The 16,903-nt window shown below is 40.7% G+C and overlaps 1 protein-coding gene across 1 annotated transcript in view; it reads left to right on the forward strand.

Moving 5' to 3' along the window:
* The window catches only part of myo9b (myosin IXB), a 56,886-nt gene that overhangs the window by 21,615 nt on the left and 18,368 nt on the right, over window positions 1–16,903 (forward strand). The window contains exons 5-12 of the mRNA XM_022760498.1: window positions 10,654–10,748; window positions 13,460–13,522; window positions 14,773–14,872; window positions 15,270–15,370; window positions 15,762–15,891; window positions 15,973–16,062; window positions 16,415–16,531; window positions 16,688–16,822. Coding sequence (XP_022616219.1) covers window positions 10,654–10,748; window positions 13,460–13,522; window positions 14,773–14,872; window positions 15,270–15,370; window positions 15,762–15,891; window positions 15,973–16,062; window positions 16,415–16,531; window positions 16,688–16,822 — 831 coding nt within the window. The remainder of the gene's footprint in view (window positions 1–10,653; window positions 10,749–13,459; window positions 13,523–14,772; window positions 14,873–15,269; window positions 15,371–15,761; window positions 15,892–15,972; window positions 16,063–16,414; window positions 16,532–16,687; window positions 16,823–16,903) is intronic.

Here is a 16,903-nt window from a genome sequence, read left to right on the forward strand (position 1 = left end):
CTTTACCTCTGCGGGCACCCCTCTCTGTGCTGACCACTCAGCAGCTGAATGAGTGTCTAACTTTCTCTCTGTGTGATCATTTTAAAAGTAAATATAACAGAAAAACATGTAAATGAGAACAGCTTTATTGGAATCTAGCTGTTTTAAAATACTGTATATGTGAGCACAGAGAGTTGGAGAGAAGCACTCAGATAAAGAGCTGAAACTGGCCGTCATTAGGCAGAATGCAAATACAATGTAATGATGTAATGAATATGCTAATTAGTGTATTACATTATTTAACAACATTTATCCACTTCTTGAGCAGAAATTAGCTACTTGAAATATGTTGTTTACAGAAGCTCCACAACAGTTTTCAACTATCTCTTCAATTTTGTGCTGTGGTGTCAGTATTTTCTGAAATGCATTTTGAATCAATCAAAAGGCATTGTTATTTTGATGAAGTCATATCCAATAATGACAGTGCTTCCTCAAAAGTGACTCATTATGTTGCCATGCCATGCAAAAGCACACACACACACATACACACATACAGACACACACCGGCAGAGGTGGCAAAATACACTGAGTTCTTTATATTCTGTGATTATTTGAGGGGACAGTAATTATAAAACATTATATGAAAGTATCAGATCCCATTCAGTACTGAGCAAATGTGGCTGTTACTCAATTGCCCTTTCATACATGGGCTGAATTGACGGGGGATATGGTAGTCTGTGTTCAGTGTAAAAGACTATAATACAAAGACTATGGTTTACCCAGAAAGAAGAAATGAAAAAGAGGATGGGAAGTTGCGCCATTAACCCTTTCATGTGGCCCCTTGCCTTTGAAAATGCTGTGGGAATCTAGAAACGACAGAGCTGTGTCTTGGTTCCCTCGACGTACTTTTGAACAAATACTGATGTTTCTGATTGTGTATTTGTAATGCAAGTGCTAATCTTGGTCTCTTTTTCTAAGTGATTGTGAAACACCATTTTCTGGGTTAGAAAATTTTCACCATTTTCATCAAAATATGAAAAACTTGGATTTCATTTGGCTGTTGTTGACCAGACGCTGGTATTTCTTTGCTGCTGTTTCGATCAGGTGACTGTGCTCCTCTTCCTGCTTTCTCCTCTGAGAAATTAGGTGCAAGTACTGACTTGCTCTCTGCAACCACTGACACGACAGAATAAAACAAAGCTACTGCCAAACTGAAACTGAAAAGTTTCTGTAAGTTACAAATAGCTAGTGGAGAAATATCTATCAGTACATTATAAAAACACATTTTTCATTTGCATTATTTTCCTCTCACTGCAGTGGGGAATAATTTTATATTGTATTATAAATAATTTTATAAGGCCAGACCAACAGTCTGTTCATCTGAGCCATATGGACTGTTGACTTTGCTTGGTTGTCTGACTAACCAGAGTGAGCTATTATCTGAATGATACACAGGAAATGGCAGTGCTAAACAGATGAAATTAATTAATTGCATTATCTATAAAATGTCAGAAAATGGTGAAAAGTACTGGTTATAATTCCCACAGCTCAAAGAGATGTATTCAAATAGCTTATTTTAACAGTCCAAAAATCAAAAATTCTCAGCTTACTATCACATACATGTGACAAAGAAGAGCAGCAAATCTTCACATTTCAGAAGCTGGATGCAGAGGACATGACTGAAAATGATTATTCGACATCAACTATAAAAAAGTAATAGTGCATAACTTTGTATGCTAACATGCGTTTAGAAACAGATATTGTATGGGATGTTACCTGTGAGTGAAGGCATCAGTCTGTCAGGCCACTGAGGGTGTCTTTATGCTGCAGACAGTTAAATGGCCAGGGCTCATTGCAAGCTACAGCTCTCTGTGTTTGGTGACAAAAGAGGCACATACAAATATGTGCAGGCAAGTAGACATCTGTTAGCTTTTACATTGTTTAACAAGAAATGGTTGCATTATTACACAGTATTGTTTTTGCTTGAGTTTAATCCCTGAGCTACGTGGCAAAGAACAGACTTGACTTCGTTTTATTTATTTTTTATCCCTGTAATGAGAAACGGGGTCTCTTCCACTTTCACATATGGAAGAATTTACCTCTGGTCAGACCTCAAGCAGGGTTATTATTGTGAAGTCATTTTCAGCATTCACATCTCTCCCACTCTCTTGTCACTCCATTGTGAGTGTTGTCTCACATTGTACTCTGCAGGACTCCATCACTGGAGATTTAACTCAATTTATAATGCATATCTTCAACACCATGGAGTATTAGACCACCCTGCAGTTTTGCCTCTGCAAAGTTAAGCATAATGTTTTGTGGGTGTGGTGCACTAGGTGGCATGAAAGTGTGTGACCCCAGGCCATATTATATTTTTGAGTGCTTCCTGTGAGCAATATAATCTGGATGTATGTTTGTTATTTGAGATAATATAGAGTGACTTGAGATAGAAAAAGATAAAATGAAGTTCTTCCTGAGAGCCTCTATCTCTGAACAATCACCTGATGTACTTAGTTTCAGTGTAATAGCCTTCCTTGGAGTGGGGAACCAACTACTCTCAGGCTAATCTGGAAGTAAATCTCTACATATTTTTCTGTTTTATTTCGCAGTAGTGTGGCTAAAAATAGCCTTTTAGCCAGAAAAGCCCTATGTGGAATGTGGTTTATTCAAAGTACAAAACAGTTCTGAAAAGTGAAAACCTCCTGATCTGTAAAAGTTCAGTGGAGCACACAATACTTGGGAACAGAAAAATACGAAACAGAAGTTTGATGAGAATTGGCCACAAGCAGTTGGCTTGAGTATTAAGGACAAGAACACAGGGTTGGCAACTACAGTAGGTTTTCAGCCATGGTGTATCCATCCATCATCTGTCACATCCCTATCAACTCCACTCCCTCTGACTCAGTACTGGAGCTTTCACTCACAGAACTGCTGCTCCTTTTAAGATGCATGTGAATAAGCAGCATCTGAAAGCGTCGGCCCCTTGATGTGTGTCAGTCTGTCAGAGTCTTTGGTTCCAGATGGCTGATGGAGGGAAGAAGGAGGAGGTGATGGAGAGATTTTCCCCTCCATCAGCAGAGTTCTGGTCCCTTTGGCAGACGCACTGCCACTCTGCTGTTCACTCCCAGAATGCAGTGTGCATGTTAGCCTAGTCCAGAGCTGTGGTTGCAGGGGCAGACAGGGCGACGGGTTTGGTCTTTGCTGGCCTGGTCAGTGGAGGAAGTGGAGACGGGATTTCATGTGTGACCAGTCTGTCCATCATCCTAGCTGTTGAACAGTTGTACATTTCCTCTTGAAGCATTATAGCATCCATTATCCATTATTGGGGAAGGTTTCAGCATGAAGGCTGTTGCTTTTAATGTTTTTTTATGTGCTAAGAGACCGTCCTACTTAGTTATGTGAAAAGACTCTTGACAACACCCGGCAGTTTTTGCAGCACGCTCATAAGATGGCTGACATGAAACAAAAGTTGCTTTACAGAGGAAGCAATAAAAAGAAATTGTCTTTCCTGCAGCTTCTCTTCACACAAATAGTCTACCTCTGGTGGTTCCTGCCTGACAACTTCCAGCCAAGGCATTATAAAATGAGTGTAGAATTCTATTTTTAGGCAGGTTTACTAAAATGGAGGAATTTCACTTTGACCGAGGGGTTTTATTTGATTCTTTTTTTTGTCCTGCAAGCTGATCAGGTTACAGTGGTGGAAAATGCAAAGCGTGTGTGAGTGTGTGTGTGTGAGTGAATGTGAGTGAGTGTGTGTGTGTGTGTGTGTTCAAGCTATAGGGGAGGTCTCCAGGCCCGGGTCACATTTTGAGGAGATGAGATCATTGTTTGTGGTGCTGGCTGTGGGCTGTGTTGCTGGCAGATTGAATGGCCCCAACCTGAAACCATTTTGGAAAGCCTCTGTCCTACTTTAATGCATTGTACCATTTTTTTAAATTCTATATTCTATTCTATTCTGTTCTATTGATTCCCCTCCTTTGTTGGTAAAAGAGATTGTGCTTAATACCTTCTGCAGTTTGAACAAATAGGGTTTCTACCTGCAGAACAGCTCACCAGCTCTAAATGAGTATTTCACTTGTGAACTGGTCCAACTGGTTTGATCCTCTGTTACGTGGCACTTTTGGTGTCTCTGTTTTCTTATGCCAGACTTTGAAGACTATTTATTCTTAGTCTCAGCAAGGCCCTCCTCAGTGGCAGAAAGGTCGCTGACAAATGGCAGGAAATATATTGGAGTTATGTGTCAATAGTGAAGAAATATGGATCTAGTTTTTCTAATCCCATTGTATTTATTTAAGAAAACTGTTAAACAGATGTTTCCTTGATGCGTGTTCTAACAATAGATTTGAAATATGCTCGATTTTATAATTCATGTAATGCTTCATCCATGCTCTTAAAACTAAAATCTGGCAAATTTAAAGCTTTGTAATTGCGTGGGTGAAGAAGAGAGAGAAAACTGCAGTATCACGAGCCTGAAAAGAAAAATGCTGCTGTAGTCATTGAAATGGATAAAAACAAATCCTGTGTGGCTTGACTACATTATTGTATATTGTATTTGTGAAGATATAAAAGCAGCCATATAAAAGATTAGAAGATAGAGACTATACTTTTTCTGGTCTTTCACAGTAACGTCTTTCACTTCATCATCAGAACTTACTTTGGATAAAAGCTTGATTTAGTTATTCAGGGCAGTATGAGTTATTTCTAACATGAAAGGAAGTTGTTTTGGCCAGACATCTCTGAGTACACCTTGCTCATAAACAGTAAAAACCTTTGATGTCAAGTATGTTGTAAGTCTTTTTTTCTCTCTCCTGTCGGGTTCTTTAAAATATTAATTCAAATGATCAGTCACTTATAGATGATATAAGGCATTGTTACTAAAGCCTAACCTGCTATTTGTTACACATTCCTGTTAAACCTTTCTTGCTAAGTTCCCAGTCTCCTCCTTTTCACTCCGTCTCACAGCTTCAGACAGGAAGTGCCTATCATCCGGAACCCTCTTTAACAGGAAGCAGCTACGACACGGGAAGTAGCAGCAGTAGTTCTCGCTGCCTCTAGCTCAGAGCCTTTAGGGGTGTGGATAGACCAAAGAATTGTATTGTTATACAGGAAGTTCAGAGGAGTAGCTGGCCATTCTGTCTGCTGATCCATTGTTTATCTCTTAGTTATGGGTTGCACCTTTTTATTCCTCAGCTATATTTGGTCAGGCTGGGTGGCATTGTGTGTGAGTCTGGGAAAAGCTGGCATTACACACACACACACACACACACACACACACAAAAGTCCTTACTGTAATCACATCATACAGTATCATATTGAAGAGTTGGACATGCTTTTCCCTACCAGACCAAATACAGCTTACTTGTAGCAGTATGCTGCAGGCCACTTCAGGGTCTATTCATGGTACTGTGACCACACCACAAGCTGGAGTTTGATGTGGTACCCATCTAGACATGGGTGGAGCTGCTTGAAATGACTCCAATCTGGTAAAACACCAGACCACAATAGGAGCAAAACTGGTGCTTGAAAACTTAATCCAAACTATTCTGTTTTTTTGTTTTTTTGTTGTTTTGTTTTTTGGCTCTAACATGCATCATGTCCTTCTGCTTGCATTATTTGGCTATCTAACATGTAGGAACACAGGGGGTTGACAAATAATGTATAAAAACTTTAACTTTCAACCATTTAATGTGCTTTGATAGCAACAAGTGTTTGTATATTAAAAATATAATAAATACAAACACGAACCATTTTTCTTTTTAAAACAGCAAAGATCACACTTTGTTAAGATAAATACAACTTAACAGATCAGAAACTTGGTGAAGTGGTTTCTTATTGAGTCCAAAAGGCAGATTTAAACAAAGTAAAGGGTATGAATCCAGCAGGCCTCTCTGCGAGAGTTTTTGTATCAAATCACCTACTTTAGGGTATGGGGGGATTTTGTCAGTTGCCCAAAATGTTGATGCTGCAGAAGAGTTATAATTTGTCTTCTATAGTCCATTGCCATTGCGAGCTGCAGAAGTTGGTTATTAATTGTGACACCGCTCATGATGTATATGCATGATGTTGAAATGTCTTAATGGTAATGTCTGTATTCTCAGACTCAGCTCTGTCCAATACAAAAATAGCTCCATAACGCTATTGATTTGTTCAGCTTGTGATAACTGTTCCTGTTTTTCACTGCATTGAGTCTTTGTTGGGTTTTTTTTTTTTTTTTTAGATTTTTAGATGTCTCTAAAATATAGACAATTGTGCAGTTTAGTATGAAAATGAAATTTAGGTACAGCTGATATGCCCTTTGTTATATGTTGCTTTGTGTAACTGTGATGAAGCTTATATATGAATGTGAGTGCATGGAAGCGTCTGATCTGCTTTCCAGCCTTTGCTTACAATAGCGATCATCTGTTACAATCAACTCTTGCATACTGAAGCAGTTAGTTTTTTCTCCCAACCAGCACTACCACCACTTTATTTTCACTATACTGTCATCCAACACCAGTTTGTTTCCACAGTAGTTTATTTACTGCTGTGTAGTTGTCTTGTGATAACTTGCCTAATACTTGTCACACTATCTTTATTGTGTTGGAATTCATGACTTTGCCAAAGTTATTCTGTTTACCACGATGTTTAATGGAGAAAAGCAGCAAATCCCCACATTTGTGAAGCTAGAACAAGCATATATTGGGCATTTTTGCGTGATATATTACTTAAGCCTTTGGTTCTCAAAGTGGGGTCCGGGGAGCCCTAGGAGTCCTTGAGGGGTCTCCTGGGGGTCCCCAGCAAAAAGGGGAATAATTTATTTTCACTTTTTTTCAATCGTAACACGATAACAGAAAATATGACTATTTTTGTCATGGGTTTCATACACTTTCTGTAATAAAACATCTAAAATCAAAAATATTATGGGGGGGGTCTTGGGACAAAATCAAATCGAGGTCAGTGGTCTAATTTGTGTCAGTTTAGGGGTCCTTGACATGAAAAAGTTTGAGAACTGCCGATTTAAGCATTCAGTGGTCTGTTGATTTTCTTGTAATCTACTAATTGATCAATCTCCTAATCCTTTCATCGCTGAAATCCTTTTATGTAAATCATCTGCCGTGTGAAAATGTCATCCAACACTTGAACAGTCTTTCAGTGGACTGCAAGTCATTTCCCCTGAAACAGGACTGCCGTGTCATTCTGTTGAAGACAATAAATAAAGAATTTAGAAATATTTGCCTCTGACCTTCATGCAGTAAATTCATGAAGTGGTTCAGTATAACCGCATTCACTGGGACATTCACCATTATTGAATTGAAGCACCAGCCCCTCTGAGCGCTATTGACGCCATTATTGTACCTCAAAGAATCAATTCTTTGTTAACATTTCAGTTGAGTTAAGCTCGAAGGGTTTAAGTGTAGTTGGTGGGATATGGTGGCGGCTTGAGGCAAGGCCAAACATAGAGGAGGAACTGTGTAGAGACGTGGTTGCAATCAATCACTGCCAACATCATGTGATTTCACAAAAGCATTTTTCACATTTAGGACAACAACAAACAGTGATTATTTTGTCACCAAGTACCATTGATGTTTTGCCTCAACATTACAGCTACCAGTGATTATATAGCTCATTGCCCTGCTGCTTGGTTCCCCAGTTTAACCTGTAATTGAAGAGTATATCAATTTAAGTTGGGTTTAAAGAATATGTCTGATATAGTTGTGGGTGTAAAGTGTCTGCCGCTGAATGAGTGAGCATGTCCACCTAGAGGTTTGGTCAGTTTTTGCATGAGCGCCTACCGTTGTGCTCTGTGAATGTGGGAACTGTTTTTGTGGCGGTTGGACTATTTAGAGTCCTTTTGTGAGCGTATCCATGCTGTAGTGAGGTGTCAGTGTCAGGCCCTTGGCAGCGCCTGTGGAAACATTTAACTGAAGCTCTTTTGAGCAGCTAGACTTTAAAGGATGCAATGCTTCGATCTTATACCAATAAGGCCTAGTACCCAAGCACAAACTGTAGTTTTTTACTGAGTACAAAAAGGTTTTTCTCCTTTCTCTCAGTTTTGACATCAATAGGCATGTTGAAATTATGCCAGAAAAAAAAATCTAAAACCTGTAATACTCTCAGATCATCACAGAGGTGACCACAGGGGGAACTACACAAAGCTCAGGGGAAGTATGACAACTCATTGGCTGTAGAAGGTTGCTTTCCTAGTAGTCAACAACAGCACGACAAATTGAATTTGTTCTTTCTGTGAACATCTAATCTTGTATGCACCATCAGACCATTTCCTTCCACACATATTTTTGTTTGTTCATGTTTGTTCATGTTTATGCTAGGCCTAACATATAATGTCTTTTTAAAGTATATAATTTATACTTTCTCATCTCTGCCCCACTTGCTTGTTGAGACAAACGGCTCATAAACTGCACTGTTCTAGAGACACTCCCCTAGATTGGTTTGAAAGGAGAAGTGTGTGTGTGGGTATGGGGATGTGAGACTTCATTCTAGTAGGTCTGGCTCTGAAGTGGAAATGTACAGGGGAGTGGGCTACCAGAGGAAAAAGGAATCTGTTAAGACAGCATCGGACATCATCAGATAGTCAATGCACACATGTACACACTGCTGGTTGCTGAACTGCTGTGCTATCTGTTTCTTGCCCTTACTTTCTCTCTCTCCATCTCTCCATCTCTCTTTCTCTCTCTCCTTCTCACTCTCCCTTCCTTCTTTTTCTTCCATAAACTGCTTAAGATATCCTGTATTTCGTAAGAATGCAGATTAGATCACATTTTTCCATTGACACAGTTTGGCAAGCTGTTGCTCCGCTTCCTCATACCTGCTGAGCTCTCCAGCCAATTAGATCACTTGGTAATGGGCATGTTTGAATACGAATGATGCTGTGACATGTTTAGCATTCCCTCCATGGTGCAGCAGCCTAGGCTTTGCAGAGATTTCCCAGGGTTTTGTGCTTGGCTGCAATGTTTGTCGAGTGGGGGTGATCAGAACAGTACTGGGCACAGCGGGCAGCATTGAGCAGTGGCACTTTGGAGTATCAGCGCTAAAAACACACTCAACTGACCTTCAAATCTACAACATAAGTGATGGCTTTGTACTCTTTAAACACAAGCAACATTTGAAACAATTGCACAATTTTACACATTATATGTTGACATGCTAAACATGTAACTGATCATGCACTTCAAATAATATGTGGTATACACACACAAGCAGAAAAAAGAGTGTGTGGGTAGGAGCCTTGTCTGAGCAAGTCCAGGTTAACTGAAGATGGAAATTCTGTATCGATAAGAAAAAAACTGAGCTCTTTCATCAAGCAACAACTCTTGCCTCATACTTCCCCCAAGTCTCAAAACTATTTTAAAATCACATTTTGGTTTCAAGATTTTAGTGCACTTAAAAAAAATAAAGGTTAGTGCCAAATTATATTGTTGCAAATGGGTAAAAAGCAAAGAAAAGTTTTAGTAATACAAGAAGAGCTAAAGAACTAATCCAAGGGTCTTTTGGAGCAGAGGACATTAAAGTAGGTAAACAGTTCATCCTAAGGAATCTCAGTCAGACCCTGTAGGTGTGTGTATGTGTGTGTATCTGTTTGTACCCTAACCACCACTAATCATCCTCAACACCACTGTATCAAATTCACCCTGCAACTGCTCTGGGAGACACAATGTAGCTCCTATTTAACATGCACTGAGTCAACTTCCCCTGCGGTGGCCTTTTGTTGAGTGTCTGTGTGTGTGTATCTGTCTATCTGTAACCATGTGAGCATGTGCATCATGAAGGAAAAAAAGAGAGCTATTCTGTTACCGTATCAGTGTAATAAACAGGGCCCCTCATCGAGGCCTGGTGGCTGGGCTCTGTGTGCCCCTGCCTGGGTTAGCATTAGCCTGGGGCCTGCAGAGAAACCCTGATCTTCTCTGTTTCTGTTTCTGGTCTGACACTGCTATACAGAATGGCTGCCCCAACCTCATTTATCATCACTGACCTATGCTCTTTCTCTCTTTTACTCACTCGTACACGCACACAAGAGAGTGAGGGGGAAAGGAGGAAAGAAAAGGGGGAAAGAAAAGAAAGAGATGAATGGGAAGAGAGTGAGAGGAGGGCAAGAGGGGACAACGAGTTGCAGATGCTCGCCCCCTCCCAAGACCCCCAACATATACAAACACACAAGCATGCACATACACACACACACAGTCCCACCCCCTTCCGTGGTCTCAGCTGCTGTTTAAAAACAAGATTTAACCCCTGGACTATCCAGTTTCTTTGTTGCCATGGTGATTAGTTGTTGTTGACTTCAATAAACGTGCTGACTTGAAGGTGCATTCCAATTTTGCACTCAATAGTTCTTCCATATAAGGTTTGAAACTCAGCACTGTTCACAGTTTGGTATTGAAATGTCAACAGTGAACAAGGCTTAAAAACAAGCCTGATACGATGCTCTGAAATTGTAAACAGCTCTGCATCTGTCTTCTTCTCTGTGTTTTGTCTCAATCTTACATCGGCTTTTGCATCTTAATCAATTAGCTGACTGACTGATTTAACAAATAGATCAAGATACATTGAGAGGAAACAAAGCTGTGGTGATTATTGCATTAATCTGGAGAAGTTGTTGGTTGATTTTAGAAATGCACTGTATGTTTTTATGACTTTACCCCTTTAAATCTAACTTGTGTCTGTTGTCTTTGCCAGGCCTTTGGCAACGCCAAGACGGCCCACAACAACAACTCCAGCCGTTTTGGAAAATTCATCCAGGTTAATTATTTGGAAAGTGGAGTGGTCAGAGGGTGAGTAATTAACACCAGTTGTATGTTTGTGTATGTGTGTCTTTGCGACCAACCTCTCTCAACAAGGCCTCATACAATGTCAAGTCGAAGCCGCCTTAATCTGCTCGACATACAGGGACATTTAAATGATCATTTTTGTGTTCTGTATCCTCCTCCTGTTGCTCATCATCAGGGTCTTCTACCTTTCTACAGACTAATATCTTCCTCTTAGCTCTTTTTATGACTGGTCATGTGCTTCCCCCTCTGTGCAGTGTGTGTGTGGGCTGAAACTTTCAACCACTAGCGTGTCCTTCCTTTTTTCTCTGCAGTCAGACTCTGGTTCGGGGCTGCATCAAAGTTTGGTCAGCTGTGTCACTTCCTCATTTCCTCATTAGGAGAGGGGAACAGCTGTTCAATACTGTGTCTTTAAAAAAAAAAAGACAACACTTTATGCTAAAACTGAGTCTGAGTCAAAGGCTGAAGGGCTACAGAGAACATTCACCACACTATTCAGACTAAAGACTAACAGGATGAGATTTTTTTTGCACTTTTGTGTATATGCAAAAGTGCCATACTAGAAATAAAATTTGATTTGAAACATGTAAATGTCTGTAGTTACAGCTGCTAACCTCCACATTAAGTGCGGATCCCCAAACTGATTATCTCCTAATGCCACCAGGTCTCATCATGCTCTATTGAATTTCCTACCCTGAGAACGGTTTGTAATCCAATCATGAGAGTTGATTTTAGGTGGTTGGGGCTTTTCTTTGCTACAAAGTGAACTCAGACAAGGGAATACTAAAAACGAACATCTCAAATAATTTACCATCACCTTACGTGCTAGTGTAACCTCCTGCTTCACATCAGTAAAGCATTCAGAGGACCATCACAGCCCTGCTCTGTAGACTTAACAAAGGCTGCCTGTCTATCTCTCCATCTCCAGTGGCAGCCATTCAGACAGTCAATAGAGGAGATTAACAAAGGGAAGGCTGCTGTTCCGCTCTGCTCTGCTTTCCGAGCGGACCCACTAACTGACAGACGGGATGTTTTTATGCTCTCGCTCTCTCTCTCTCTCTCTCTCGCACACACACACGCGCACACACACACACACACTGTTGCTTACTCTGTGTGCGACTAATCCTTCCTCACTGGGATCTGAGCAAGATGGAGCAGGACCATGAAAAGCAACACCCACTTTAGTGGACGTGTAAAAAAGAGGTTGTGTGTGAGTGACAGATGCCTGAGATCTAACATGCACTGTATGTATGAGACTTACCCTTTTGAAATATGCTGACTGATATACTGTATAGCCCGTATGCCAGTCAGCTCCTGGCAACAATCTGGTAGATGCGTTCTGTTCTCAGATCAGTTCATATGAACAGACAAGACGCCAACCTAACTTTTACTATCACATTCACATATTATTCCCTTTGGTGGCCCCCTTTCAAATTCATCCATCATCCAGTGTTGTTGCTCAGATCACCCTGAGAAAAGCATTTGCAAATATAACATTTATATATCATATGATGTAAAAATAAAACAAGTTCACAAAACAAAATAAAAAAGCATTTGCAGGAAACGGTGGTTCAGATGTCTAGTTTGGGGAACAAAATTTTTCAAGAAGATGCAGCATCAAACAGTAACCGCTCACATGGCTGATAATTCTCTGGCTATTCATAGATGTTTCAAAAGCCTTTGGTACAATTGACGCCTGTACAGGATGCCTCTAACTGGTATCACACTGGCATCAGTGTGTTAAGGTATTCAGCCTAATTACTGTCAATTACTCAGGACGCCAGAAGGGCGGCCTCCTTTCAAAAACATCAAATACATCTTTAAATATATATATCTTTAACTTGCCTGGTTAAAAAAATCATCCTTACTCTTTGTATGTTGTAAATCGTATTCGTGAGTGTTTCTGTGATCTTGAGCAATTAAAGGAAATCCCGAAATTTTTCATAATATTCATAAAATGTCAGGGGTTTTTTTGCAGAGTGTTCTGAGAAAAAACAGAAGGGGAAGCCAGTGTACCTGTAGAGTAGATAGTATGTCTATAGTTGAGGCATCAGTGTTAGCAGATGGGCAGCATGATGTTTCTCACAGCACAGCTCTATTCTTAGTGTATCATGAAAACTGGCGTCAGTGTTGTTTTTGCCTGGCTATAGAAAAAACAACTCTGACTTATAAAATCTGATCTAGACAAGTTTATGGCCCTGGCCTAGTGTAGTGGGTAAATACCACTGCTTTTAAAGCAGCATATCTCATGACTGCAGTGGTCTGAAAGCATACCTCTCTCCCTGCAGTAGCCTTCCAGTCTCCTCTGTCCATCTTTACTATACAATAGAATAAAATGAATTAATACCAGGGTTGTCTAGTTCTTGTTGTGTGTGTGAGTTGCTATGCGGCGTGTGTGATGTGCTATGCAATCCATCCAACCATATCTGCAGCTTTGTTCACTCTTTGATTGTTCTCAACATCTGCCCTTACTTGCCATCCTGCTCCTCCCCTCATTTTTTATTACAAACTCACTTTCCCATATGACCTGAAAATACACGCACACACACACACACACACACACACACACACACACACACACACACACACACACACACGGACAGAGCTGAGTGACCTTAGTGTTAAGTGATTCATGGTCATTGTTTTTCTTGTTCCTCTTTTTCCTTTTCCTATTTACTCCCCCTCCCTATCTTCCTCTCTGCTTTTTTTTTTTTTAGGGCTGTGGTGGAGAAGTACCTCCTGGAGAAGTCTCGTCTGGTCTCCAGAGAAAAGAACGAGAGGTGAGTAGGGACAGGCAGGGTCTTGACCTCTCACCCCCACTGACCTTCATGGAGCCCTCTGTACAAACATGGGGAGTTTCCCCCTGGGGCCTGTGATAGTTGGATATGAAGTTCAACTTCACACTTTAAGTCTTTGACTTTACATGTTCATCTAAACACTTGCACACCCAGTTGCTGACATATTCAGATACTGTAGACTGAGATATTATAAGAAAAAAAAAAAAATCATCATGTCGTCACTCCCTCTTCCGTCACATCACCCATGCCTTTGTTACTCACAGTGACATTCACTGCCGCCTAGACTCAGTCAGTTGCAACTTGTATGACTAAGATGCAAACAAATTTTTTGCGTGGATGCTTTGGTAATTGAGTCAGCCAGTCAGGGTGTTAGGGAAGTGAGAAAATCCTCCACAGTGTTTTAATTTGCTGTGTGATATAGATTTACTGATGAATGAGTCAATAGAAGAAACTGACAGATTTTGATTACCACTGGTTTAATCTGTTGCAACAAAACAAAACAACAAAATAGTTTCTCTATTAAATGTAGCCTTATCCAGGAGGTGTTTGTGGTTTTTCTGATTTCACAAGTCATGTTTTATCTTTCCAGTTTAGATTCACACACATACAGATACACACAAGCACTCATGAGAATTGGTCTATTAAACCACAATCTACTGTTGAGCAGCTCAGCTGACTCAGTTGATGCTTTGTATAAAAAACATACTATTGCTGTTTTGAGAACATTCAGTAGTTTCCTGTTCAGATCTTCCCAGCTAGTTTTGGAACGTGTAGTCGCCTTCCATTGACAAACCTGCCTCCAAAACCTTCAGGCGACTACCAGTTCACTGTTAATAACCTAGCCTACAGTTGCTGTTGACAGAGCACCTTGCTTGTCTAGTCTGGGAGTGAGTCTACTGTATGATGTCATTGTTTCTTAGTAATAAGTGTGTAAACTCATTGCTATCGTGTGCCGACGCCTGTCTACCTACCTGCTTACCAATAGCACAAGTGGAAAACTGATATCAACATCACTCCAGCTCGGTCTTCTTTCTAATAGCTTTTTACAATGTGTTGACTCTCGGTTTATCACCAAAACGACGCCTTATTTGTGACCATAAACGTGAAGCTCATATCCACTGATAACTACTCACCAGATTATAAACCAAAGAAATGATGGGTGCACATACGAATTGATTAATCCACTGAAGCGTTCGCCGCTGGATTTAACATGCTGCGTGTTGTTTTTTCAGGAACTACCATGTGTTTTACTACCTGCTGTTGGGAGCCTCAGAGGAGGAGAGGAAGGAGTTTAAGTTGCTGCCACCTGAAGACTACTTCTACCTCAAGCAGGTACAGTGCTGCCCTGCTGTGCCATCACATCCAGACATCCAGCAGTTTACATCCATTTGATGTAAACCTTAAACAAAAACAAGAGACTAGAGACACTGTTAATGAACTTTAGCCTGTTGTAATGAACTGTGAGTGGATATGGTATTCATAAACCCCCTCAAGCTTCTGATAAAGCTGCTGTCGGCACTCCTCTTTTACTGCACACATGTGAACTGCATGTTAATCAAGCTGTCTTTGTTCTCTCACTTGTTTATATTCCCCTCTACCCCCACCCTCCTTTTTATTCACCTCTGTTCTTCACCTGTTTTTTTTTGTTTTGTTTTTTTTCCATTTTGTGCTTTTGCTTTCATTCTCTCATCTTCATAGACGCCTACTAACTGTGCGCATTTCCTTGTAGCAAAACTTTAAGATTGAAGATGAGGAAGACCTGCGTCATGACTTTGAAAGGCTGCAACAGGCGATGGAGATGGTTGGCTTCCTTCCTGCCACCAAGAAACAGTAAGCCAATCAGTGATCATGTACAGTGTAGTGTGTGTGTAATGTAGAAAAGGGCCTAATGTTCTTCCAGACGTGGTGATGGAATTGTGCTGAAACCTAATGCCAAACCATTTTTCCACTCAGTCCTGGAAACACTTATTTTGGTCTGAGTATTGAATCACATTACCAAAAATATAAGAGACTTTCTAGAGCTCCAACAATACAACAGTAGCTGCATCTAACAGGCTAATGTAGCAGTAAATGAAAGAGAGTGTGCAGATACAATGCTTCAATTCAGTGTGAATATTAACACATGACAGGACTGAAGAGCAGCAATGTGTAGAATAGTTACTGCATGTGTCATATGACTGTATTGTTGTCACTTTATGAAATTTTTATGACTGTGTTGCAGGATCTTTTCTGTCCTCTCGGCCATCCTGTATCTGGGCAACGTGACCTACAGGAGGAAGTCAACGGGCCGAGACGAAGGGTTGGATGTGGGACCACCAGAGGTCCTGGCTACACTCTCTGACCTGCTAAAGGTAACATATTTGTGCGTGACCTTGTGACTCAATACTTCACTGTGTCTTTGAGTTGCCTGTGACTGTGGGTGTTCCTCTCAGGTTAAAGAGGAGTTGCTGGTCGAGGCGCTGACAAAGAGGAAAACGGTGACAGTCAATGACAAGCTGATCCTCCCTTACAGTCACTCAGAGGTAGGCACCAGCCATGAAGACATCGCCACAACTTGTCATTACTATAATGGCAATATAATTGTGGCCTTGTATGTCTGCTTCTTCCTTATGCCTTTCAGCATCTTTCTCTACATTGATACCACACATGCTGTAGATCTCTTCTTCCAGTCAGTGTGTAATGTTAAGCATTTTAGTAACCTCTTTATTTTTAAGTCATCACTTGTATACACTTGCCTCCATCTGTCTGCAATTTTTTGTGTGTTGTAATATTATCTCATTCCAACGCACACTTTTAATCTGTTCCTATGCTTGTTTTCGGTTATGTTCATTGAAGTTTTCATCACAATATGCATCATCCCCTCTTTCTCATCAGGCTATCACAGCCAGAGACTCCATGGCCAAATCTCTGTACAGCGCCTTGTTTGACTGGATCGTCCTACGCATCAATCACGCGCTGCTGAACAAGAAAGACATGGAGGAATCTGTCCCGGTGAGACACAAGCGCTGTCACGCAGCCACGCAAAATACATGCAAAACTGCTTTATCTGAACATTATAAAATGCTACAAATATTATTTCCTTCAGGTTGATGATTGTCATGCATTCCCTTCCTGCTCCTCACTGGTGTTCATGTTTCTGTTTTCCAGTGCTTGTCCATCGGTGTCCTGGACATTTTCGGCTTTGAGGACTTTGAGACAAACAGCTTTGAGCAGTTCTGCATCAACTATGCAAACGAGCAGCTGCAATATTACTTCAACCATCACATCTTCAATCTGGAACAGGTGAGCGGTTTAGTTTTTTTCCCTCGTCCTAAAACCAATGTGAATTTCTGAACGAGACACCGCCGGAAGATTTGCTTCCCT

The sequence above is a fragment of the Seriola dumerili genome, unplaced genomic scaffold, assembly GCF_002260705.1.
Source record: "Seriola dumerili isolate Sdu_G_001 unplaced genomic scaffold, Sdu_1.0 BDQW01000002.1, whole genome shotgun sequence".
NCBI lineage: Eukaryota > Metazoa > Chordata > Actinopteri > Carangiformes > Carangidae > Seriola > Seriola dumerili.